Source organism: Thermobia domestica, chromosome 13 (genome assembly GCF_964235325.1).
Source record: "Thermobia domestica chromosome 13, izTheDome1.hap1.1, whole genome shotgun sequence".
Classification (NCBI taxonomy): domain Eukaryota; kingdom Metazoa; phylum Arthropoda; class Insecta; order Zygentoma; family Lepismatidae; genus Thermobia; species Thermobia domestica.
In genome coordinates, this window is record NC_137466.1 from 69,927,808 (window position 1) to 69,950,026 (window position 22,219).

The following is a 22,219-nucleotide window of genomic DNA, read 5'->3' on the forward strand; positions in this document are numbered from 1 at the left end:
GGGGGAGATATGAAGTAATCGAGTTTGTGCAGATGATTGTACAGTTGCAAGAGAAGAATGGATAATTGGGCATTACGTCAGATCAGTCAGTGTCAGGGGAGAAATTACAGCCTTAAAAAAAAGTTTTAAATCTAGATTTTAAGACTTTTCAGCATACTTGATCCGAGTTACACTCCCGAATTCCTTTTATTGTCGGGACAGGGGGTAGTACGTACATATAAGTGGGCCCCCTAGAAAGTACTTTCCCGGTGGGCCCCTGGGTTATAGTACAGCCATGACTATCGGGTACATTGAAAAGTGACTAACTTCCGGAAAGTAAGTTTATTTCAAAACAATAACTATTATAAATCATAATATATGCATTTCTAATGCCTATATCTACTTATTACCTATGTATTTGTTTGTATTACAAATATATATCAGAACTCCCAAGTGTTCTATGGGAGAGTACACAACTTCGGCGTGAAAGAGTCGGGTTAGATTTCAGTGAAAGCTTTTATTTTCTGATTCCACATTAAGCTGTAAATGCACATCTCATATTGACTAGATGTTGAAAAAGGATACTACGTTCCGAATAAAGCAACCAAATAAGACACAGTAAAAATAATTTCTGAAGTACAAAAGCATTACATGTACAAAGCTTGGGGAGTAAGTCATGACAATCCATTAAAATTTCGACAATCTAAGCTGTATTAAAAGTGTGTTATACAACTGAACGAGTATCCATAATGGATTTTGTTGGTAAGAATCAGGAAAGAAAACGCAAGCAATCTTGTGACATAGTATGTATTAATGCACAATTTGCACATGTTACAGACACTAATCTCCTTATGACAAAACCTCAAAATACGTAATGGCAATCCAATAATTTTTAACGATATGAAAATATGGACGAAAAATGACTGCGGAAGGAAGCCTGAAACCTGTACTTTACCCTCTGGTCAATATTGAATGAGCACGGAATGCTAGGAAAAATGAGGGAATGGAAGTTACCAGAGTGGAACAATGATCGCACTTGGCCGTTCTCCATGGAAGAAATGCGAGCGAGATGCACCAAAAATTAGTAGAAGCGTTAGGGAATAATCCTCTACCATATCGAACTGTCGCAAGATAGGTAGCAGCTTCTCGGCGATGACGGCAAGCGACCAGCGACACGGAACGATCAGGCCGGCCTGTGAGTGTGCGGACTGATGTGTTACGTGCCGTGCTGGAACCTCTGTTGGAGAACGAAAAACGATGGATGCTGCGTAAATTAGGGATTGAAGCACACCATTCATAAAATTTTGACGCAAGATCTGAAGTTAGGTAAAGCTGCATCGAAATGAGTTTCACATGTCCTTACGGAGATTCAAAAGTGGATACGATACGCAGTTTGTTCCGATTACCTACAGCGCTATGAGAATGAAGGCGACAAATTACTATCCAAGATTATCGGCATGGATGAATTTTGGCTCAGGGCGTATGAATCAGTTAAGAATCCCAGTCAGAGTGGAGACATCCAGGATCACGACATAGGCAGGATCCCTCGCCAACATAACTGATAGTGATTGTCGCACAAGGAAAAAAATGTTTGTTTCTTTGTTCTTCATGACAGCACAGTCACACAAGCGTATTACATACTTCCTGCAGCGACATCTATCATGTGCTGTAAGGCAGAAGCATCGAGATCTACTGCATAATGCAATGATACTGCATGATAATCCACAATCACTAGGGACACGAGTTTTCCGCACTAAGAATTTGAAAATTTCGCGTTTCGTTTTTCATATTTCGCGTTTTGTCGCATTTTCCAAATAAAGTTTCGCATTATGTAGCTCTTGTGAAAAAGAATCCCCTGACATTTTTACAACTGTTTCTTTTATTCATAGATCACTATAAAAATAAACCATTAATTACCTAAAAACAAAATACACTGAATAATTCACTTGACATTGTCAATTTCACTTATAGAAAATTACGTTTTTTTAAAAAATCAAACTGAAGGAAAATCAATAACTTACTATGAATAGGAAAGTTTTGCTGTCTCCTGAAAACATATAGGCGGAAGTTACATTTAAGCATTAAAAATAAGCATGTTATATGTTTCCACATTTTATTCCTTCATTTTGTACATTTGTCACTTATCACCAGTCTATACTTCAATGAAAGAAAGAAAAAAAAAAATCTCACAATTGGCATTGCTTGTTGAAAGCCACACATATGTAAATGCATTTACAACAAACTTCAATCAATCATCACTTCGGAACTCCCAATCCAGCTCCGATGGTGATAGCTAACACACAACATATTCCTTGTAGCTGTGCCCCGAATCACCGAAAATGAACCGTTCATGCCACGTTCTACCGTTCCGTCAGCGGAAAACTAGCGTTTTTAAAGTAATGAAAACGTATTTTTAAAATTTCGCGTTATATCGCGTATTCTTAGAAATTTCGCGTTTTATCGCGCAACGGAAACCAATGAAAACACACAAATGAAAACACACATAGAATATCATAAAACGTCAAGAAACTGAAAATTACTTAATTATGACGCAATTAGTTTTATCGCGCATTGCGAAAAACTCGTGCCTCTAACAATCACATACGGCAGCTTGCGTACGGGATCTACTGCGCCGATGAGGATGGGAAGAGTTAGAGCAACAGTGTTTTCACTAGATCTGGAGTTTATCCCCAACGTGAAGAAACCATTGAATGCCAGACGACATGCGGCCCGCCTAAACATTGAAAATGCTGTACGCTAACACATGAACCGCTTCAGGCATGGTGCAGAAGATGGTGCTGCCGATGGTATTTGACGTCTCCTATATCGATGGCAGACGTCAGATGAAGGATTTGATTATCCTTCAAGAACCATATACAAGAAACAAAAAATTAAACATGGGAACATAGGAAACAATTGTATCTAAAAGTCACACAGGAGGAAACCATAATTCATACAATACAAGTGAAAAACCACAGGCAGCAGTTATAAATAGGAACAAAAATATAAAGATATTAAATATTACGCAATTCGGAGATAATTGGACTGTGTGTTTAGAGCTAAGGTTTACTTTAGGAAATTTCGAACTAGTAAACTGTTACTGCCAATATAGCAGGGACATAGAGCCCTTTCTAAACAATATTGATGACTTCTGTCACACTTATCAGGGAGACAGTATTTTAATATGCATGGACTCGAATGCAAAATCAAATTTATGGCATAGTAATAAAACAGCTAAAAGAGGAGAAAGAGTGGAAGATGTAATAATTTAATAATAATTAACGAAGAAACAAATCCTCCCACTTTTAGAAGCAGTCAAGGGGAATCAAATATTGATCTAACAATAGCATCAACGAAGATGTACAGCCTAATAAAAAATTGGAAAGTTTTAGATGCGGCCACTGAAAGTGACCATAATAAAAACAAAAACTCAAGAAACAGTCACAAAACGGGGGAGAGGAAAGATTTCTATATAACCCAGATAAAATAAATTGGGAAAAATTTTGGAACGAAATAAAATTACCAAAAATATAAGATGGGAGCAACCTAAATCAACTAGCCCAACAGATAGAGGAAGCAACAAAAAGCGCAATAAAAAAATCAACTAAAACTAAAACAACAACCAAATTAGAAATAAATAATAATACATTTTGGACAAACGAATTACAAAATTTAAAGAGGAAGACAAGAAAAGCGAGAAAATTACACCAAAATACTATAGACAATAATCTAAGAGAAAGAAGGTTAAACAAGTACAGAAATTTAAAACAAAAATATCAAAATAAAGTAACAAAGTAAGAAAAGAAGCTGGCAATCTTATATTGAAAAAAAAAATTTGAAGATAGATCCGTGGGGAGAGCCATATAAAATTATAAGAAGAAGAAAAAAAAAACACCTACCACTTTTTCAACCTACGGAAAGCAGGACGGGACGTACACAAAAACTGGAAAGAAACTGTGGAATACTTGATGAACATCTTGCTGCCAAAGGACGATCAGCGGAAAGGCAATGGAACAGACAACTACGAAATTTAATGATGGTGATCCAATAAAAGATAATGAAAAAATAATAAATCACATTAAAAGATTAAAAAATAAAAAGGCACCAGGTCCAGACCGCATAAAACCAGAAATTTAGAAGAAAAATGCGGATAACTGGGCACCACACTTGTCAAAGCTGTTTAATCTGTTTTAAAAAAGGATAAATACCCAGAAGATGGAAACAGGCTAACTTAGTAATTTTTAAAAAATCTGACGATAAAAAAGATGATGAACCGAAATCCTATAGACCTATATGTTTACTAAATATTTGTACTAAAAATTTGTACAATCCCAGCAAACTGTTTGAAAGAACAATTGAGGCCTATTCCGGAAGAAGGGCACATAGGCCTATGTGCCCTTTTTCCGGAAATCATTGAAAACGAACCGCCATGTTATACTGTAGGTGGTGTGAAAATTTCATCTCGATATCTTTATTTTTGGCAGACTGGCGATATTGTTTTTGTAAGCCTTTGCACTACTGTTTTAGCGCACAGCTGACTTCAGACCCTAGCAGCGGTAGCTTCTTTCTTATTTGACTGTTTAAAAAAGAACCTCAGCAAGTTTCAGAAATAAGAACAGTAGTATTGCTGTCAGATGCTACAGGTGGACAAAAACATTACAATAACAAAATTTTGTTCTTGGTTCGCTAACATTCATAAAGTGGAAGTAATTTGTTTATATCCTGTGCGTGGACACTCGTTTAGCCAGTGCGACCGCAACTTCGGGTTTGTGCGAAACAAAATAAAAAACTGGAGCGAATCGGATCTGCTAAACCATAGTTAGAAGCCATCTTTATCTGTCGACAGAATCCATCTCCTTTTGAACTGACAATGAATAAAGATTTGATTAAGGATTAGGACTCAGCTCTTGATCCTTTCTTTCGTTCCAACCCATCATCAAAAACTTCAAACTATACAGTTATGTAATATGTAATGATAAAGTACACTGTATCAGGCGTTCTGCTGTGTTCTATTACGTACATACTTCATGCCAACATCTTATCTTTCAAAAACTAATATCGAAGAATTGAGTGATATTTACCCTAAGCCTGTCCCATTTGTTGGAGTGAGCGAACAGAAATAGAAAGATGTTCGGTCTTTAATGAAGTTCTTGTCAGCTGAAGACAGCAACTGGATTGAATATATATTGAATGAGTATGACCAGGACTAAATCCATAACACGTCTATTGCCATGGGTAATAGCTTATATTTGCTTTATTTAAAATAAAGACATTATTGTGATGCATTAATAGTGTGCTATTTCTTCAACCAACAAGGATTTTCGAAAAAAAGGGCACATAACATTTTATACAAATACGTTTATAAATATATAAAATAGTATATATTTTTCATTTAATACAAGCTATTTATTAGTCAAATAGATCTTTTATATTAAGAAAGCCTGTAATAGGTATTTGCAAGCTTATGTTATTGTTATATACTCTGATAAAATTTTTAAGGCTCTTTTTCTCCATTCACGAAAACGTGTCTATGTACCCTTCTTCCGGAATAGGCCTCAATTACGGAAAGGATTGATCGGACGAGAGTTTTACAAAATGACTTATTACAATATGGTTTTAGGAAAGGAAAAAATACAGAAACAGCTATTAAAAGAATGATAGACCTGATAAAAGAGGGAAAAGTCGAAAAATATCAAGTATAGTGATTTACGCTGACATAAGTGGAGCATTTGATAATTTATGGTGGCCAGCTTTCTTCAACGAATTGAAAAAAAAAAAAATGAACATCAGTAAAACACAATATAATGTTTGATTATTGTAGAGGAAGACAAATACAAATACAAACACCGGAAGGAACCATTAAAACAATAAGCACAAATGGCTGCCCACAAGGCTCGATACTCGCCAAACAGCCATGTTTGAATCACCTAAATAATATGCAAGAAACAATCGGTGTTGTGGGTTATATTGATGATCTGGCAGTTGTATTTTCAGCTATGAAATAGAAAGAAAAGGGAAAATAGTATTAACAGAATTAGATAATTGGTGCAAAGAAAATAAATTTATCAGCAAGTAAAATTAAATATACGGTCTTTGATCAAATTTTAACGAGGGATCCAACAATAAAAATTAACGATACAAAAATTGAACACGTAAATGAGTTTAAGTATCTTGGAGTATAGATCGATAAAAAATTAAACTTTCATAAACATAAAACAGAAATAACAGAAAAAGCAAAAAAGAAAAAGGTAGCCAACAAATTACTAACAGTTGCAACAAAGGACTTTATATTGGACAAGAAAATTTTCAAATTATATAACAAGATAATTTTAATAGCAATCTTACAGTACTGCGTGGGCATATGGGGACACCGATTTTTTATGAATAATAAACTAAAAGAAACATTGACAAGAGTGCAGGGACTTATTTTAATAAGGATATATAACAACATGAAAACAATCCCAGCCGAAGTACTGCAATTACTTACATACGAAGAACCGATACATCTCCAAATATTAAGAAAATGTATCAAGACCTGGATCCAAAATAAAGAAATGACGAAGATAGAAATCACAGGAGAAATACCAAGCTTCGATGAAGGTATTGAAAGAATCATCCGAACAAAATGGGGAGAAGAATGGAAAAATTCCAGGAAAGGTGCCAGGAGTAGAAATATCATACCAAATTTAAAAACAAGAGAAAGAATGGAATATATAAGTAAAGAGGTGATAGAATATATATCAGGACATGGACCATTTAAAACACATTTTATAAAATTAAACTTAAGAAACTACGATAAATGCTTTTGTGGCGATCTTCACACTCCGGAGCATGTTTCTGGTCTTGCGACAGATATGTAACAAACAATACAACAAAAGAAATAAGGAATGAATTGAAACAGGATAGCATAAAAACGATAATAGAAGAACAAAAACTAGAAAAATTTAGTACCCTGGCTAGGCATCTTTTAGAAAACCTTTGGAAAGAAAGAAGAAAACTTTTGTGTGATACACTAAAAATAAAAATAAAATTAAAGAAATTTGATATCAAATTAAAAAAAAAAAAAAAAAATCAGCTCTGAGGAAGCCAAGAGCTAAAAACTAGAAATTATACCAAATCCTGGAAGAATTAAAATGTAAACTTCGGGGTGCCCAAAAAATCAGAATAGATGTACAGCGTGTTAGGTGTACAGCGTACAGCTGTTTAGTGTTTTAGTGTTAGTGTAATGTTGTAGTGCAGTATGTGTAGTGTGTGTTTTGTCACGAGGCAAAATTCAAGTCTAGATAAAAAATAAACAAACAATAAAGCTAAGATAATATGAGAAAATTTTTCGGAAATCTGGAGTACCGATTTCCTAATAAACGAGAAGGAAATTTGTGTTTTTTTTTTACTATCATGACTATCATTTTTAATATCATTTTTATATATTATGTTAATCATTTTTATTGTTAGTCTCTTTTCAGGTTTTATGTCTGTGATCGTCTGTATATGTACTTTTGTAAATAATAATAATAATAATAATAAATATAAATAGTATATTAAAAAAAGAAGAAAATAAGGCATGGTTTATAAAATAGGCACCATGCCATAAAACAGAGCCCCACCTCAAATCTGCTGAGGACGAAAGCCGAATACCAGAGAGAAAAATGAAATAAAAGAGTATATGAGAAAAAAAGAATAAGAAGAGGCAATTTGCGACTGCCCTATATTAAGATCGTAAGAAATCGGCCAAGGCAAGGGGAAGTGGAGGCTTTAAAAAAAAAATCGATGGCAGCATGCTATGGATAATGCGGGAAATTATTTTGAGAGTTAATCATGTAACGAGTTTTGTAACATATGCATTAATACATGAGAATGTCAGAGCTGCTTGGATTTACAGTCAGGATCCCTACCAAAAAAATATCCATTATGGATACTCTTTCAATTTTATATAACATATTTTTAATATATCCTTTGATCGTCGAAATATTACTCAACCCTTGTAATAAATATCTGAGATTGACAATCGAATTCTATTATTTAAAATGTTGAAATTTCAACATACTAATTACCTACCAAACGCTACGGTATATTCTTTATTTTCTCCCTTCTACTTTCGACAATAGATGTAGACTTTTACGTTCCACGATAATGGTGGCCAAATCGAAGTATTTGTTTCAAATGGATTCACGGACTCGAGTCTCGGGCCAGTTGTGCATCTTCTCATTCTTTTTATTTCATATTTTTCTAGACAATTGTATGATGGAAAGTAAACACACAGCGTGCCAGTATATAGAGAATTTCTCTAACGTTAACTTAATATACTAAAACAACAGAAGTTTAGAAGAAAAAAAGTCAGAATTGTGTAGAGCATACCTTCTTTTTCTGATCATCTCTCTTTTTTACTTGTCCACCCATGGTTTTTCCTTGCCCCGCCATTGCTGAAAGCAGACTAGTTGCTCGGTTGACTACACCCAGCTGGTGATTACAAGCTTAAACCATACTTTTAAATTCTAGGGGAAAAAAAAAAAGAAAAGAAAAAAAGTTATCTCACAGGAACTTTTCTTGAAACAAAACAAACGAGTTTAAAAAAAGTCAGTTGATTTATTACAAACTAATTTATCAGTATTAATAATTTCATAGGCAAAAAAAAAATACAGATAACGATGCGTACTTAGATTACGATATCGTAAGTTATCAACACTTCCTTGATAAAAGTTAGATTAAACTGTGACTACCTTAATTTGATTTAATATTTACCAGATAATTATAAAAGCAAAGAAATGAAATTCTTAAGTTCAGGGTTGATTGATTTAAATTACATTTATTTTGCTTAAAATTGAAATAAAATGCAATATTTGTGACCACTCTTGAACATCAATCAACTGTAAATCTGAAACTAACATCTTAATCCGTACCATGTGATGGAAGGATTTTAATAATGGAAGTTTAAACATCTTTTTTTAAAGACAAAAAGTTAATGACCTATCAATTTTTGACAATGTACTTAAGTTAGTCACTTTGTATTTTACAGGAAACTTTAATAAATGTAACATTCAATATTCCCAACTTTTAGTTCATAAGTTTACGTATCGTAGTAATACATATAACTTTTTTTACTGTAATTGAAATTTCTACAAATCTTAACTATATATAAAACTACATAAACTGACAAATTAAAGGAGTACTTCCGGTTAACGTGGAAAGTTGAAATTTGGCATGATTGTAGCTCTCCGAGACTAACCCAAAGGAAAATTGCCAAAACTGAGTATTTTTAATTTTTAGGGGGTCTAAAGGAGGGATGAAGAATTTCCCCATGTTATTCAAAAGGGTGTATTTTTGGACCTATAATCTCATGTTTTAGGTACTTGGAATTGGAATAAAAACATGAAATTCGGTATGCTTGTATGTTTCCTTTAGCGTTAACTAAATAAATAAAAATTTCCGACTTTAGAGTGGATTTATGGGAAACTGAAAAATCTTTCCCATGTTATTTATATGGGACACCTTTTACACCCCCAAATTATTGGACACTTCCTGTAGGGCTGCAATGATTAAATTTGACGTGATTATAGCTTTTCGGGACTAACCGATTTTTAAAGTTTAAGGTGTCTAAAGGGGAAATGAAATTCCCTGTTATTTAAATGGACTTTTTTTTGGAGTTATAATCTCATTTTAGGTATCTGAATTGGAATAAAAACTTGAAATTCGGTATGTTTATACACTTTCGTTAGCGTTAACTAAGTAAATCGCTAAAAATAAAAATTTCCAAGTGTAGAGTAGTTTTATGGGATTCTAAAAGATCTTTCCCATGTTCTTTATATGGGACATCTTCTACACCCCAAAATGTTTAGGCACTTCAGGCAGGATTAGACTAATGAAATTTTGTATGATTGTAGCCTTCCGGGACTAACCCACAGGAAAATTGCCAAAAGTGAATATTTTTAATTTTTAAGGGGTCTAAAGGGGGGCTGAAAAAATTGCCATGCTATTTAAATGGGCGTTTTCTTGGGATATAAAATCTTATCTTTTAGACAGTTGAAATAGGGAAAAACTAGAAATTTGTTATAATTATGGATTTAACAGGTGCGAGGCCGTAGGCCAAGTAAACGTGAGGGTCAGGGGGCGAAGCCCCCAGCTGGGCCAAATTAAGGAAATATGAAGAGCAAATGCACAAAATTCACTCTTGATGCACTGATACGTAAGAGATGCGAGGCCGTAGGCCGAGCAAACGCGGGGGCCTGGGGGCGGAGCCCGCAGCTAGCCAAAGCTAATCTATATATGTTTGTAATTGTAATTAAAAATCACAATTAATTACACTATGTTTGTAATTAAATATCCTAAACCGCCCGACCGATCTCGATCAAATTTGTAACATGGATGAGGTTCGAGGCTGGGGTGGTTTTAGGCTATTCACTTTGATGGTAGTGGGGGAGGGGGTATAAAAATAATAAAAACTTAACTACTGAACCACTCAACAGATTTTGATCAAATTTTCAACGTAGATGAGGTTCAGGCCTGAGATCGTTTTTATGATTTAAATTTGACGGAGCAACGTAGGGTCGGAGAAGAGGGAGATATATAAAAATCAATTTATATAAGACTGAAAGTGACTATTTTTGTAACTTAACTCTTGAACTATCCGACCGAGAATCAAATTTTCAAGATACATGAGGTTCGGATCTGGAAACATCTGTAATTTCACTTTAACGGTAGATCCTAGGGAAGGGGAAGGGGGGACGTATAAATAAAAGCTAATAATTTTTGAACCACCCAACCAATTTCGTTCACATTTTCAAATATGAAGTCGGAGCTTGGATGTTTTCTATCGTTTCACTTGGACGAGCCAACGTAGGAGAGGGAGGGGGAGATATATGTAAAAAAAAAAAAAAAAAAAAAAAAATTTAAAAAACTGTTTTGTCACTTCATCACTCTTGAACCACCCGACCGATCTCAAATTTAAGAGTTTAGAGGATTACTTTAGGCTATTCACCTTAACGATGCAACGTAGGGAGGGGGAGAGAAATTTTAAAATGATCAAAAATGACCGATATTAGTGTTGAATCCATAGTTTTCGGGAGTGATGAGAGAAACAGTGACACTTCTGATGCTGTTTCGATCCAAGTTCAGTCTTGAAAATTGGGAAGGGGGAGGGTACAACGTAGGAGAGGGGGATAAACATTTAAAATGAGCGAAAATAACCAATATTAGTGTCTAATCCATAGTTTTCGGGATCATTTAAATGAACAGTGACATTTCCGATCCGGTTTAAATCCAAAATCAGCCCCGCCACTTGGAGGAGAGGCAGAAAGAGATACATAAAAATGATCGAAAATGGCCACGATCGGTGTCGAATTTATAGTTTTCTGGGTCGCTTAGATTAGCAGTGATATTTCGATCCAGTTTAAATTCAAATTCAACCCCATAACTTGGGGGATACATATATATATATATATATATATATATATATGGTCGAAAATGACCGATATTAGTGTTGAATCTATAGTTCTTGGGGTCGTCGAGATGAACAGTGCCACTTCTGATGCTGTTTTAAATCCAAATTCAGCTCCGCATCTTGGGGGAGCGATAAAGGGAAATAAATAAAACTGATTAAAAATAGCCCATATTAATGTCAAATTTATAGTTTCTGGGGTCGCTAAAATGACCGTTGACACTTCCGATGCCGTGCCCCGCAACATAGAAGTGGAGGAGGGGGAGATATATGAAAATGATCAAAAATGGTCGATATTAGTGTCTAATCCGTATTTTTTAGGGTCGCTGAGATGAAGAGTGACAATTCCGATCTAGTTTAAAACCAAATTCAGCCCTGCAACTTGGGAGAGGGAGAAATAATAAAATGATCGAAAATAACAAATATTAGCGTCGAATTCATGGTTTTCGGGATCGTCGAGATGATCAATGATCTTTCCGATGCCGTATAAATCGATGTCATCAAAAACGAAAACAGCATATTTCACGTAGAGACGCAAGGGCTCGGAAAAAAACTGCTTTTTTGAAAAAAAAAAAAACTTTTTTCTCCTTCGCTTTTTTGCTTGGGAAATTTTGCGCTTTTTTTTTCAAAATTTTGCTTTAAATTGATAAAGCAGACTTTGTTTCGCTTCTCTACAGCACAAAACTCATTTAATTAGTGGTTGATGTAGGTAATAATTAGAGCAACCCACATTATGCTTTATTTTTTGTTTAAGTATGCTTTACTGTTAATTTCAATCATTGTTTTTCATTAATCGTGTATAATGTATAATATTTACTATACAATAAAAAGTCTAAATATCTTGATCTATTTATTAATATTTTATGCAACCAGTTTCTTTCATATTTAATTAACTTTCTAGTTAATGCACTATAAAAAGATATGATTTACTCGAGTCAGTTTTTTAATCATTTGTGTGTGCCTCAGAGGTGCATATATACATAAAGGGAAAGTAAAAGATGCCACAAAAAGTACAGAAAGTGCTCAAGTTCAAGAGGTACACTACACAACAACATAGTGTAGAGTTTTTGTGCACATTTTGTACATTTCGAATCACCATACATAACTGCGCAGTTACACTTAGAAGAAAACTATTGTTTATTCATTGTTGGCGGAAAGTATTTTTCTTCTTTTTCTTTTTCTTTTCTGCACTTCAAAGGATAACACCGGAAAGTTTACACAAATCAAAATAAGCTTTTCATTGTTGCATTGTTATACTGTATTCTCAATGATTTTGCATTGTAAATATTGGTTTAAAAAAAAAATTAAACAGAATTTTCCAAGAGTTGTGCTATATATTTAAAATTATGCTTTATTTTATAAAATTATGCTTTTAAAATTAGTTTCTTATGGGCCCTTAGACAGCCATAATTATGTTCAAGGTACAAACCATACGAGTAAATTGCTTGGGTCAAGCTAGGTTTCTATCATTTCATTTCAACAGAAATACCTATCCCAAGGGCTGGAAAAGGGAATTCAAATATACTTTTCCAATATTTACCATAAACGTATTTTCCCCTGTACTACAAACGGGCATTTTAATCAGTTGTTAATAAACAGAAAAAAAGAAAAATATTACAAAAGAAGCCATTTTCACTACAAACATCTTACTACTAAAATATCTTACATATTGCGTTATTACCTTTGTCAAATTAAGTCCACCTAATTTGAAATCAAATGTTTATATTAACACTCGCTCAATGGAGACAGTCATTTTTGCCCGATAAATGTTTTAACTTCTTTTCCTACTTCTTCTTCCTTTTTCCGGTCATCGTCCTAGGTATGCTTCTTTTAAAATACGTACCATGCAGTAGTATTTCTATTGCGCTAGCATTCTTTGTAAACCACAAAGGAACAATTCTTTCTCTGGGTCTTGAATGAATCAAGTCTTCGTTGTTTACTTGAAGGATATTTTACTTGTCTTGTCTACCTCACACCGTGCAAATTGTTGCCCTTTTACTCACTCTGCATGATCATTTCTACTCTCTGCTCATTCTCTTAGCACGCTCCAACATTTCAACAGTGTTGCCAGGTGGCAAAAAAATTCCCAGAACGCTGAAAATTCATATCAGTGACGGAAATGCGAGATATTTCCTTCCAAATATATAGGATACAATTATCTTGAAAATATGTACCAGTGGAAACGCATGGTAACACTGCCTGTTAGAATAAATATCAAACATTTTAGTCCATTTTCACTGGTGAAGGCGAAAAATGTAAATCAACTATGTGCGTTTGTTCTCTGCGTGATAATAATGTCCGAACAAAAGTTTTTGAAAACTTCAGATGAGATATTTCGTGAACTGATTAGACAGCAAGAAGAAACTGCCGAACCTATTATAATCTGGGTTCTAGCTCCCCCCCCCCCTAATTTTTACCTGCTAGATCCGCCACTAAATACCAATATGCTCATCACTAATATCAAACTTTAAATTAATTAGAAATCCTAGCAATAATACTATGTTTTTCTTAAAAAATAAATAAAATAAAATAAAATATTGATGAATAAAAATGACCCTATGTTCGTCAGAAATATGATTTCTAGTATCTTCACTGGGCGAATGTTAATGTACAATTCATTCTGATATTGCACGTTTATCTTCAATAATTTTACAATTTTAAAGCAAAAGATACTAATACTCATGATTAGAGAGGATTATATAATGTATTCAATCTAAAAAATAAAACACTTTTAAAAGACTATATACTCGCTGTGTAGTACAATGCAAAGCTTTTGTAGTTTGCAAAATAAATTTCTACATTACATATTTTACTTTGATTGTTTACTGATTAAAACGCTTAAGAGAAGATTACCATATATTATAATTTTTTCGTTTCATTATATTCACATGATTACGGATCATGACAACAATGCCCGCTCTTCCATGTTGAGTGAACAACATTGTGCTACTGTTGAGTAACTACCGTGTGAGAAATAGGGTGGGAAAAAAATCATGATTTTTTTTTAAAAAAAATCATTTTTGTTGATACATTTGATTTAAATAGATTTATTCTTATTTAAATCAAATTTTTCTCGTCGTATAATACAAGACGCGAACTGAAGAAAAAACATCAGGAATTAGTATTAAATTATTTAAGTGAAAGTATTGGGATTGAATTTTGAATTAATTTCCATCGTTAACATACTTCAATCCCAGACAATGTTTCTTAAACATCAAGGAAAAAGCTCAGCGACGTTTTCAACAAAGCACTTTTTTACAAAAGTTTGGTATTTGGCAGGGGCATATTTTTAAAAAATCGGAACTAGCTTGTGGCACAAAATACATATAAAATACATAAATTTCGCCTGAAGTTATAATATATATATAATGTGTTTTGGAGAGGGGGATCGGACCCCTCTAAATACGCCCATTATCTGGGAACAAACAGACGCGCACACAAAAGAATTTTCGTGTTAAATGTTGATGGTGATTTCCCTGTTGAAATAGTTAACGATTTAACTGCATGACACTATTTCATACTGTGCTGTACACATATTTGTAGAGATGCAAAAAAGCCGGCTTTTTTGAATCGATGGTTTTTTTCACATAAAAAGCCGGCTTTTTTGGGAAAAAAACGAGAATTTTGGAAATTTTGGCTTTTTTCAACTTCATGATTTTTCAATCTAAATAGCTTTCTTATAGTATATTCTATACTTAGATAAAAATTCCATGACCTGAATGTGATATTTCGCTCTGAAATTCACCATCAAGATGGATGGAGCACATGTGTTACGAATTAAAGCTAACATGAAGAATGTAGTATTTGAGGGTAATTTTAGAGGCTATTTAACTTTATTTTAACTTTTGAGTTATCGACATCTTTTTTCTTCTCTAGTTTGTCATCCGTGTTTCATTTCTAAGAGCTTTTAGTACTCTAGCTTCTAGCGCAAAAGTTAAACTTGCCCGTTTTTCTATTTATCCGTCAAAGTGTACGTTTTTCAATATATCCGTCAAACCGTACTTCCACATTTCTGTTATACTGTAGCTGTGAAGTGATTTGGCAATAATTTTCCGGACACAACCTTGAATACCAATTTATACAAATAATCAGTAGCGGATTTAGAAAAGTACTTTAGGAGGGTTTTTTTCTGATTGTTTCGTTTCCTAAAAAGTCCTAATTTTATTTGGGAAGTGCTTGAAGTTTATGAGTACAGGCATAACTAATATTTCGTTTCGTTTATATGTTTAGCAATAATCTTCCGGATACAACTTTAAAAATCATTTTATACTGAGAATCAGTGGCGGATTTAGAAAAGTATTTTGGGAAGGGTTTCTTACTAATGTTTAGTTTTTTTAAACATTCGTAATTTTTATTTGACGGGAGCTTAAAGTTTATGAGTAAAGGCATAAATAATAGATATTTCGTTTGTTGCAGACATTCCGTAACTTTGGGGAACGGGCTTCAGTCCGAAAGACCGCCCCCTAACCTTCGCAAAACCGTCACTGCTGGTAATTAGTAATAATAACGATTTAAAAACAATAAAAAAGGAAGTCGCCCAACTCACAGTACACGCACTATTTCTACATTCACAGATGGAATGAAGAAAAGCTTTGTCAGAATGGTCGAATGCTGGTTGAATCCCGGAGCGCAAAAGCTAATCACTCAGTCATGTTTGTTGTGCAGTTGTATTTAGCTTAACTTAAATATATTCCGTAGTCTTTTTTTTTGGGGGGGGGGGTTCCGTAATGATATGTTCAATCCCTCTTGTTAAAAATTCAGAAAACTTGAGGATTGGGTAAACTGTGATGGTGGTTCTATAAAACTTAACTGTAGAATTTCAAGAATATACAGAACCAAAAGCTCTAGAGGGGGCCGCGGTGGCTCAGTGGTAGAGCGTTCACCTCTGGTGCTTGGGGTCCCGGGTTCGATCCCAGCCCCCGCCAAGTGAACTTTGTGGTGGACAAACACCGTGTGCGTGGGTTTTCTCGGGGTTCTCCCGTTTCCTCCCACTTTCTTCATTCCACCATTTCATTCATCACTCATCATCACCGTCTCCTTTAGCCTAACCGGCATAACCGTGGGACGTAAAAAAAAAGCTCTAGATGTGGAGCCTTTAAGTGTATCATATAAATCTAAGTATTTCTCTTATGTTTTATTTTAATTTTATTTTGTTTCAAAAAGAGGGTATGGAATATTTTGAAGTAAAAATACTACATACTATTTTGCTAGTTATTTGTGTATTCTTTAAAAAGAACTGTTTACTTTTAGGGTTGGCTGATTTACACCAACTTTTTTTTTAATAACTGGTTTAAACCACAAAAATAAAAAGAATGAAAAATGCGAATCGTGTGAACTTCATGGTAACGTTTCCAGATATCAAACCACCTGCAATAGTTTTATTTCCCTTTTACCTTTTAATCAAGGTGTCCCATGTTCAATTCTCGGTCGAACCACAATCCTTCTTTCATGCGTAACCCAAGTAGCGGTTCGGATGTCAGTTTAAGCGAAAGTCTTCTCCTTGATAACCTCGGTATTTCGTAAGGATGTTAAGCCTAAATATACGAAACAAACCAAATTGTATATTTCTACATGCCTAAATGCGTGTTGTTTTATAAAGAAGCCAATATTGCTTAAATATATTGATAGAAATTGGCAAAATTTATCGATTGCCTACGTAGCTTCCAACATTAGCTTGGATTGGACTTTCAATGATATCTACGTACCGGTACTAAATTTGTAATTTAATACCTCAGTTTTAGCGTACTGATTATGGTACGTTGACCTTTAAATTTTACATGCAGAGCAATAACAGGATTTTCCCGTTATTGTCTTACATTTCAAGTAATGACGGGATTTTCCCAATGGCTAGGGCGGGAGATTCTCAACTTAAGAAATTTACTGACCGCACTTCTTTAAGCTTATGGGAGTTCTTCCGGCATAACCCCGCTGTTGCATAATAACATCAAGGCGAAACAAACTTAGGCTATTTCTGTGAATATGTAATATAAATATATAAAACAAAAAATCTAAGTCAAAAAAGCCTGGTTTAAACATCCCCCAAAAACGGGTTTTTGGCATATTCAAAAACAACCACGGTTCTTGCCAACTCTGCTTACTTTTGTATATAGGAGGTTAAAAAATTCTTATTATATACATTGGTTAATCCTGTGGAATTCATAATGTAAATATGTTGAAGAAAAATTGTTTGAAATATTTTTTCGAAATTCATAGTTTATTTTCGATGTTTTATATTATTATCAGCATCAACCACTAATTAAATGATTTTTTGTGTTATAGAGAAGCGATACAAAGTCTGTTTTATCAATTTAAAGCAGTATTTTGAAAAAAGCCCAAAATTTCCGAAGCAAAAAAGCAAAGCAGAAAAAACCGAGTTTTTTTCCAAAAAAGCCGGTTTTTTTCCGAGCCCTTGCATCTCTACATATTTGCGTCTCATTGTATTATGATTATTATCTTCCATAAGTGAAATAACAGAACAAACGGGATTTTACTTATTTTCACTTTAAATTATAATTTCGGAATTTGATTTAAAAAAAAATATTTTTATTTAAAAAAAATCAAATGATTTAAATCAATCCACCCTGGTGAGAAACATGACAGAAAACAACATAAATATCGGGAAATTGCTAATTTCACTTTTACCTAACATGACTTAATAAAAAAAAGTGAAACCCCCGGGAATTACCGATTAAGAAAAGGAATATATATTTTTTTAAATAAATCAAGCACAAGTGATTTAAATTTTAAAAAAGACAAATCCAAAAATCAACATTAAAAAAAAAAAGTATTTTTAACCTTAGTTACGTTGAATAGCTTATATTTATAGCCATTTTATAAATATTTCGACACAGACTCAGATACCACTCGAAAATCATCTTTTCAATTATCAACGCATTATTGTTTAAATGTCATTATAAAATGCAATGCAATTTTAATATTCTTCTGAGTCATCATTTGCGTTATCTAAGCCATTCATATGACTTTCTCAATTATGTCGACTGACTGATAATGAGCACTTCACGATTAATATCTCTAATCTTATTAGTGATATTAATTTTAAACACTATTAGTAGAGGATTGATTTAGCGGCGTATTGATTTAATGGAGGATTTTAAACACTAAAATCGAACCAAAAGTCTTCTTTCAGGATGTGAAAGCATTAACAACACACCATTCACGATCTACACATATTATTATTATTATTATTATTAAAGTTGCACCTAAAATATGGCTTTGCTTCCCGTAGTTCTCTTTAATCCCTTCACAAGATTTCAGCAGCAAATTGGTTGTGTTAGTTTCTTTTCAATTTTTTCCAGTTACTATATGTAATAAATTTACGATCTCCAGGTGCGAATAGAAAGCATTAAAAATAATAAAAAATAATGGATGAAAAATGTTTATTATTATCTTTTAGCTTTTGTTTAGCCAAATTGTTGGCATGAGCGACCTCCGTGTGCACTATCCCTGGTTCCGGTATTCATCCACCATTGTAAGCCAATTGGGAGTTACCTGAATTACGAGGTAGCGATCCCAGATCAAGAAAGCCAAAAATAATGACGCCTGGGAACGGTGCACTGGCTACGCATCGCTTAGTTCAATATCAGCCATCTGGGTGGCTATCGCCTTTTATGGGCTGTAACACTATAAAAATGAAATCTTCAAGCTTTACGTCCCATGATTATGTCAGCTAGGCTAAAGGAGACTGTGATGATGAGAAATGAATGAAATGGTGGAATGAAGAAAGTGGGAAGAAACAGGATAACCCGACAAAACCCACGCACATGGTGTCTGTCCAGCACAAAGCTCACTTGGCGCGAACTGGGATCGAACCAAGGACCCCATGCACCAGAGGTGAACGCTCTACCCCTGAGCCACCGCGGCCCCATTTCAATACTATGTAACTACAGAAAACTGAACAGAATGTGACTTTTGTACTGTCCTCTCCTGCAATTCGCCTCACCTATGTGTACTCAAATAAAATACTTAATTTCGTATCGCAAAAGCTCGTAAAGAACTCTGGGCGATGATGTGGTTCACATTTCAGCTGGTGACGCCATGTAATGTTTGCAAGCGCACATTTTCGTTACGGCAATTATTAACGTCCTCCATGATATGTTTCTGGCTATGTTACTGATTAGTATTGCACTATTTGGTTACTCATCAACATAAAGACTATACTACTACTGCAGCCAGACAAATATTTGGACATGAAACTTCTTTTGCTATGAACAGATAAGACATTTTTTTCTTTTTAAATAAAAATGTCCTGACTTATAGGACATGGTGTGTAATTCTTTTGTGACTTAATGGCCACTGCTATCGCTTTAAGCTCAAATCGTCTACGCGAAGGAGTGAATTCACCCCCACTCTTTACTTGCTTCTTCTGTGCTCAGCATCATTCGTTTACAGTTATCACAATATAATTTTTGACTGAAAATGCTACGTGTGAAACTTGTATTGCTGAGTTCAGGGCATAGTTTATACGTTGATTCCGTCGACCACTTCCTGAAGACCGTCATCTCAAAGATTAAAAGAAAAAAAAATAGAAAACAAGTTTCAGTGTGTCACGTTCATACCCCACGTGAAGGACTTTGGAGGGAAACCGGAAAAAGTAAGATTTACCCCTTTCTGTTTTACTAGACATTAAAGAAAAATAAAATATTTTTTGCGGCGCTCAATTGACTGCAGAAAACTGCTCTGTTTATTACTGTTTCTACTCTATAGCAATCAAGGAAAAAACCGAAAGTGATTAATTTCTGACACTTCTAGTGTAACTAGAAGGTTAAGAGAAGGTGGTACTTATTCTTAGAAGCTAAATAGATTTGGAAAACGCTTATCGGTATTTCGTACCGCCTTTACCCTATGTAAATGTTGGTCCTAATATTGAAACCGGAAGCTGTAGTCGATTTCTATTACTTCCGGTTTTCGTACATTTAAGATGGAAAAGAACTGTATTCTTGGGACGCTTATTCGAGAACACAAAATCTCATCTATCTATATTACCACTTTTACTATACAGTAATCAACATTAAAAAGAGAAACGGTTGAATTCCACAATTTGCTATTTGAATAGCACGACGGTCAGACACGGAAGGGGGGGGGGGTATATAAATATATAAAGGGAGTTTTGGCTGATACATCCTAACAACTCTTTTAAAAAATCAACCAATAATGTTAATAATGTATGGTACGATACGAGATTTCTGATGCCTTAAGTATAATGGAATGTTATAAAATCCATAGTACAGCGAAGCTTTATACTAGGTAATGTTCTTAACCAAAAGACCTACACTTGAAAAATTCCAATGTACAATTACGTTTACATATACTAAACTAAGTTAACGTACTGGGTATGTGTCTACTTTCATACTTTGATTTTCGGCTGCATTTTGTATTTCGCCTAACCAGTAAGAAGAAACAAAAGCAGGGGTTTCCGATAACACAAATATCAAACCAACTGTGCTAAAACTAAAGAGGATCACGCGAAAGGTACATTTATCTCTGTTTTTAAAGGTTTCAATTTCATCCCGCAAATGTCAATCACTGGGGAATATTTGCTGCCATCTAACCGCAATGTGTAACTTCTAACATTCTATAATTACACACCTTTCTTTATAAAGTACTAAATGGGATATGGATAGTAATCGTTACCTGTGACAATGTTAAAGATATACCACACTGATTTGACATCTAGTCTTTCGTTCCAGGCGCTGCTATCGGCTGAAGGAAGTCCACTCCCTTTCGCTAAAGCTCTCTCACTTAGCAACAGCTGAACCCTTGTTGGCTCAACGCATGGGTATGAGCTTTAGTTCGCACTTTTGCCACGGCTCAAGACATTTTGGCAGCACTATAACAAGATAAGTCCATGGATAGTCATTGCTACCCGTGAAGATGTTAATAAATTGACTCCATTTACAGACTCAACCGAGACAATTGCTCTAGCTATCTATTTCAAAACATGGAATTCAAAAATGTACTTTTGATCAAGAGTTAGTGTGTGTAGAGACGAAAGTATACATCTGCATTACAGTACTGAGTCTCACTTGCATGATCATAATAAATACATAAATGTGTCGGTACGTCTCAAGCTGCAAAAGCCAAAATACATAATGATCACTGAGTAGTGCGATTAACTAGATAATGGTATCTACGATGCTAGGAAATGCGTCATTGCATGCTGATACGTTCAAGTTGTATCGAGATCTGTTATTTATGCAGAATACTTGACAGTAAGCATTCTACCTATTCATTATCAACGTCTTCCTTAGCCTCGGAGAATAATCGTGGAGTGTTAAATTGAAAACATTGCTTCGGAGTGAATTTGGATGTTTGCAACTAGTATTGACGAGTATTACTCGATTCCCTACTTACATGATCATGTTTTCTAATATTAAAGAAAGCTATGTGACATATATCCAGATCTTCAATAAACATTATTAATCGAATTACACGAAGATTAACACCTAATAATGAACTCAAACTCTCAATCAATGGTTTGCAACACAATAAAAAGAGGCGGAATACATTTCAGCTCCGTAGAAAAAAAATAGTACTGTTCGTATTGAGTGAATAAAAAAAAGTCAAATCATGGAAGATACTGTACGTGAAAAAATTATTTCCGTTGACTGCATCCGTTTGAGTTTTTTCACTGGACGGTTCCGGCCACTTAACTGTGGCCTTGTTCACCAACACTCACATTAAGATCGAATCATTTTATAAACACATTTTGCATTTTTAGTGGAAAGGTTCAAAATTGAAAAGAGACCTCGTCAAGCTAGTTGTTTGCGTTATATAAAACCTGCGATTTCT

At 34.3% G+C, this 22,219-nt stretch overlaps 1 protein-coding gene across 3 annotated transcripts in view; it reads right to left on the bottom strand.

Annotated features, from left to right (window-relative positions):
- LOC145668218 (putative helicase mov-10-B.1) overlaps nt 1-22,219 on the bottom strand; it is a 205,182-nt gene that overhangs the window by 167,020 nt on the left and 15,943 nt on the right. For all 3 annotated transcript variants that reach the window (XM_081735871.1, XM_081735870.1, XM_081735869.1), the window contains exon 2: nt 8,335-8,471. In XM_081735871.1, the coding sequence (XP_081591997.1) occupies nt 8,335-8,397 (63 nt within the window). In that variant the 5' untranslated portion in view covers nt 8,398-8,471. The remainder of the gene's footprint in view (nt 1-8,334; nt 8,472-22,219) is intronic.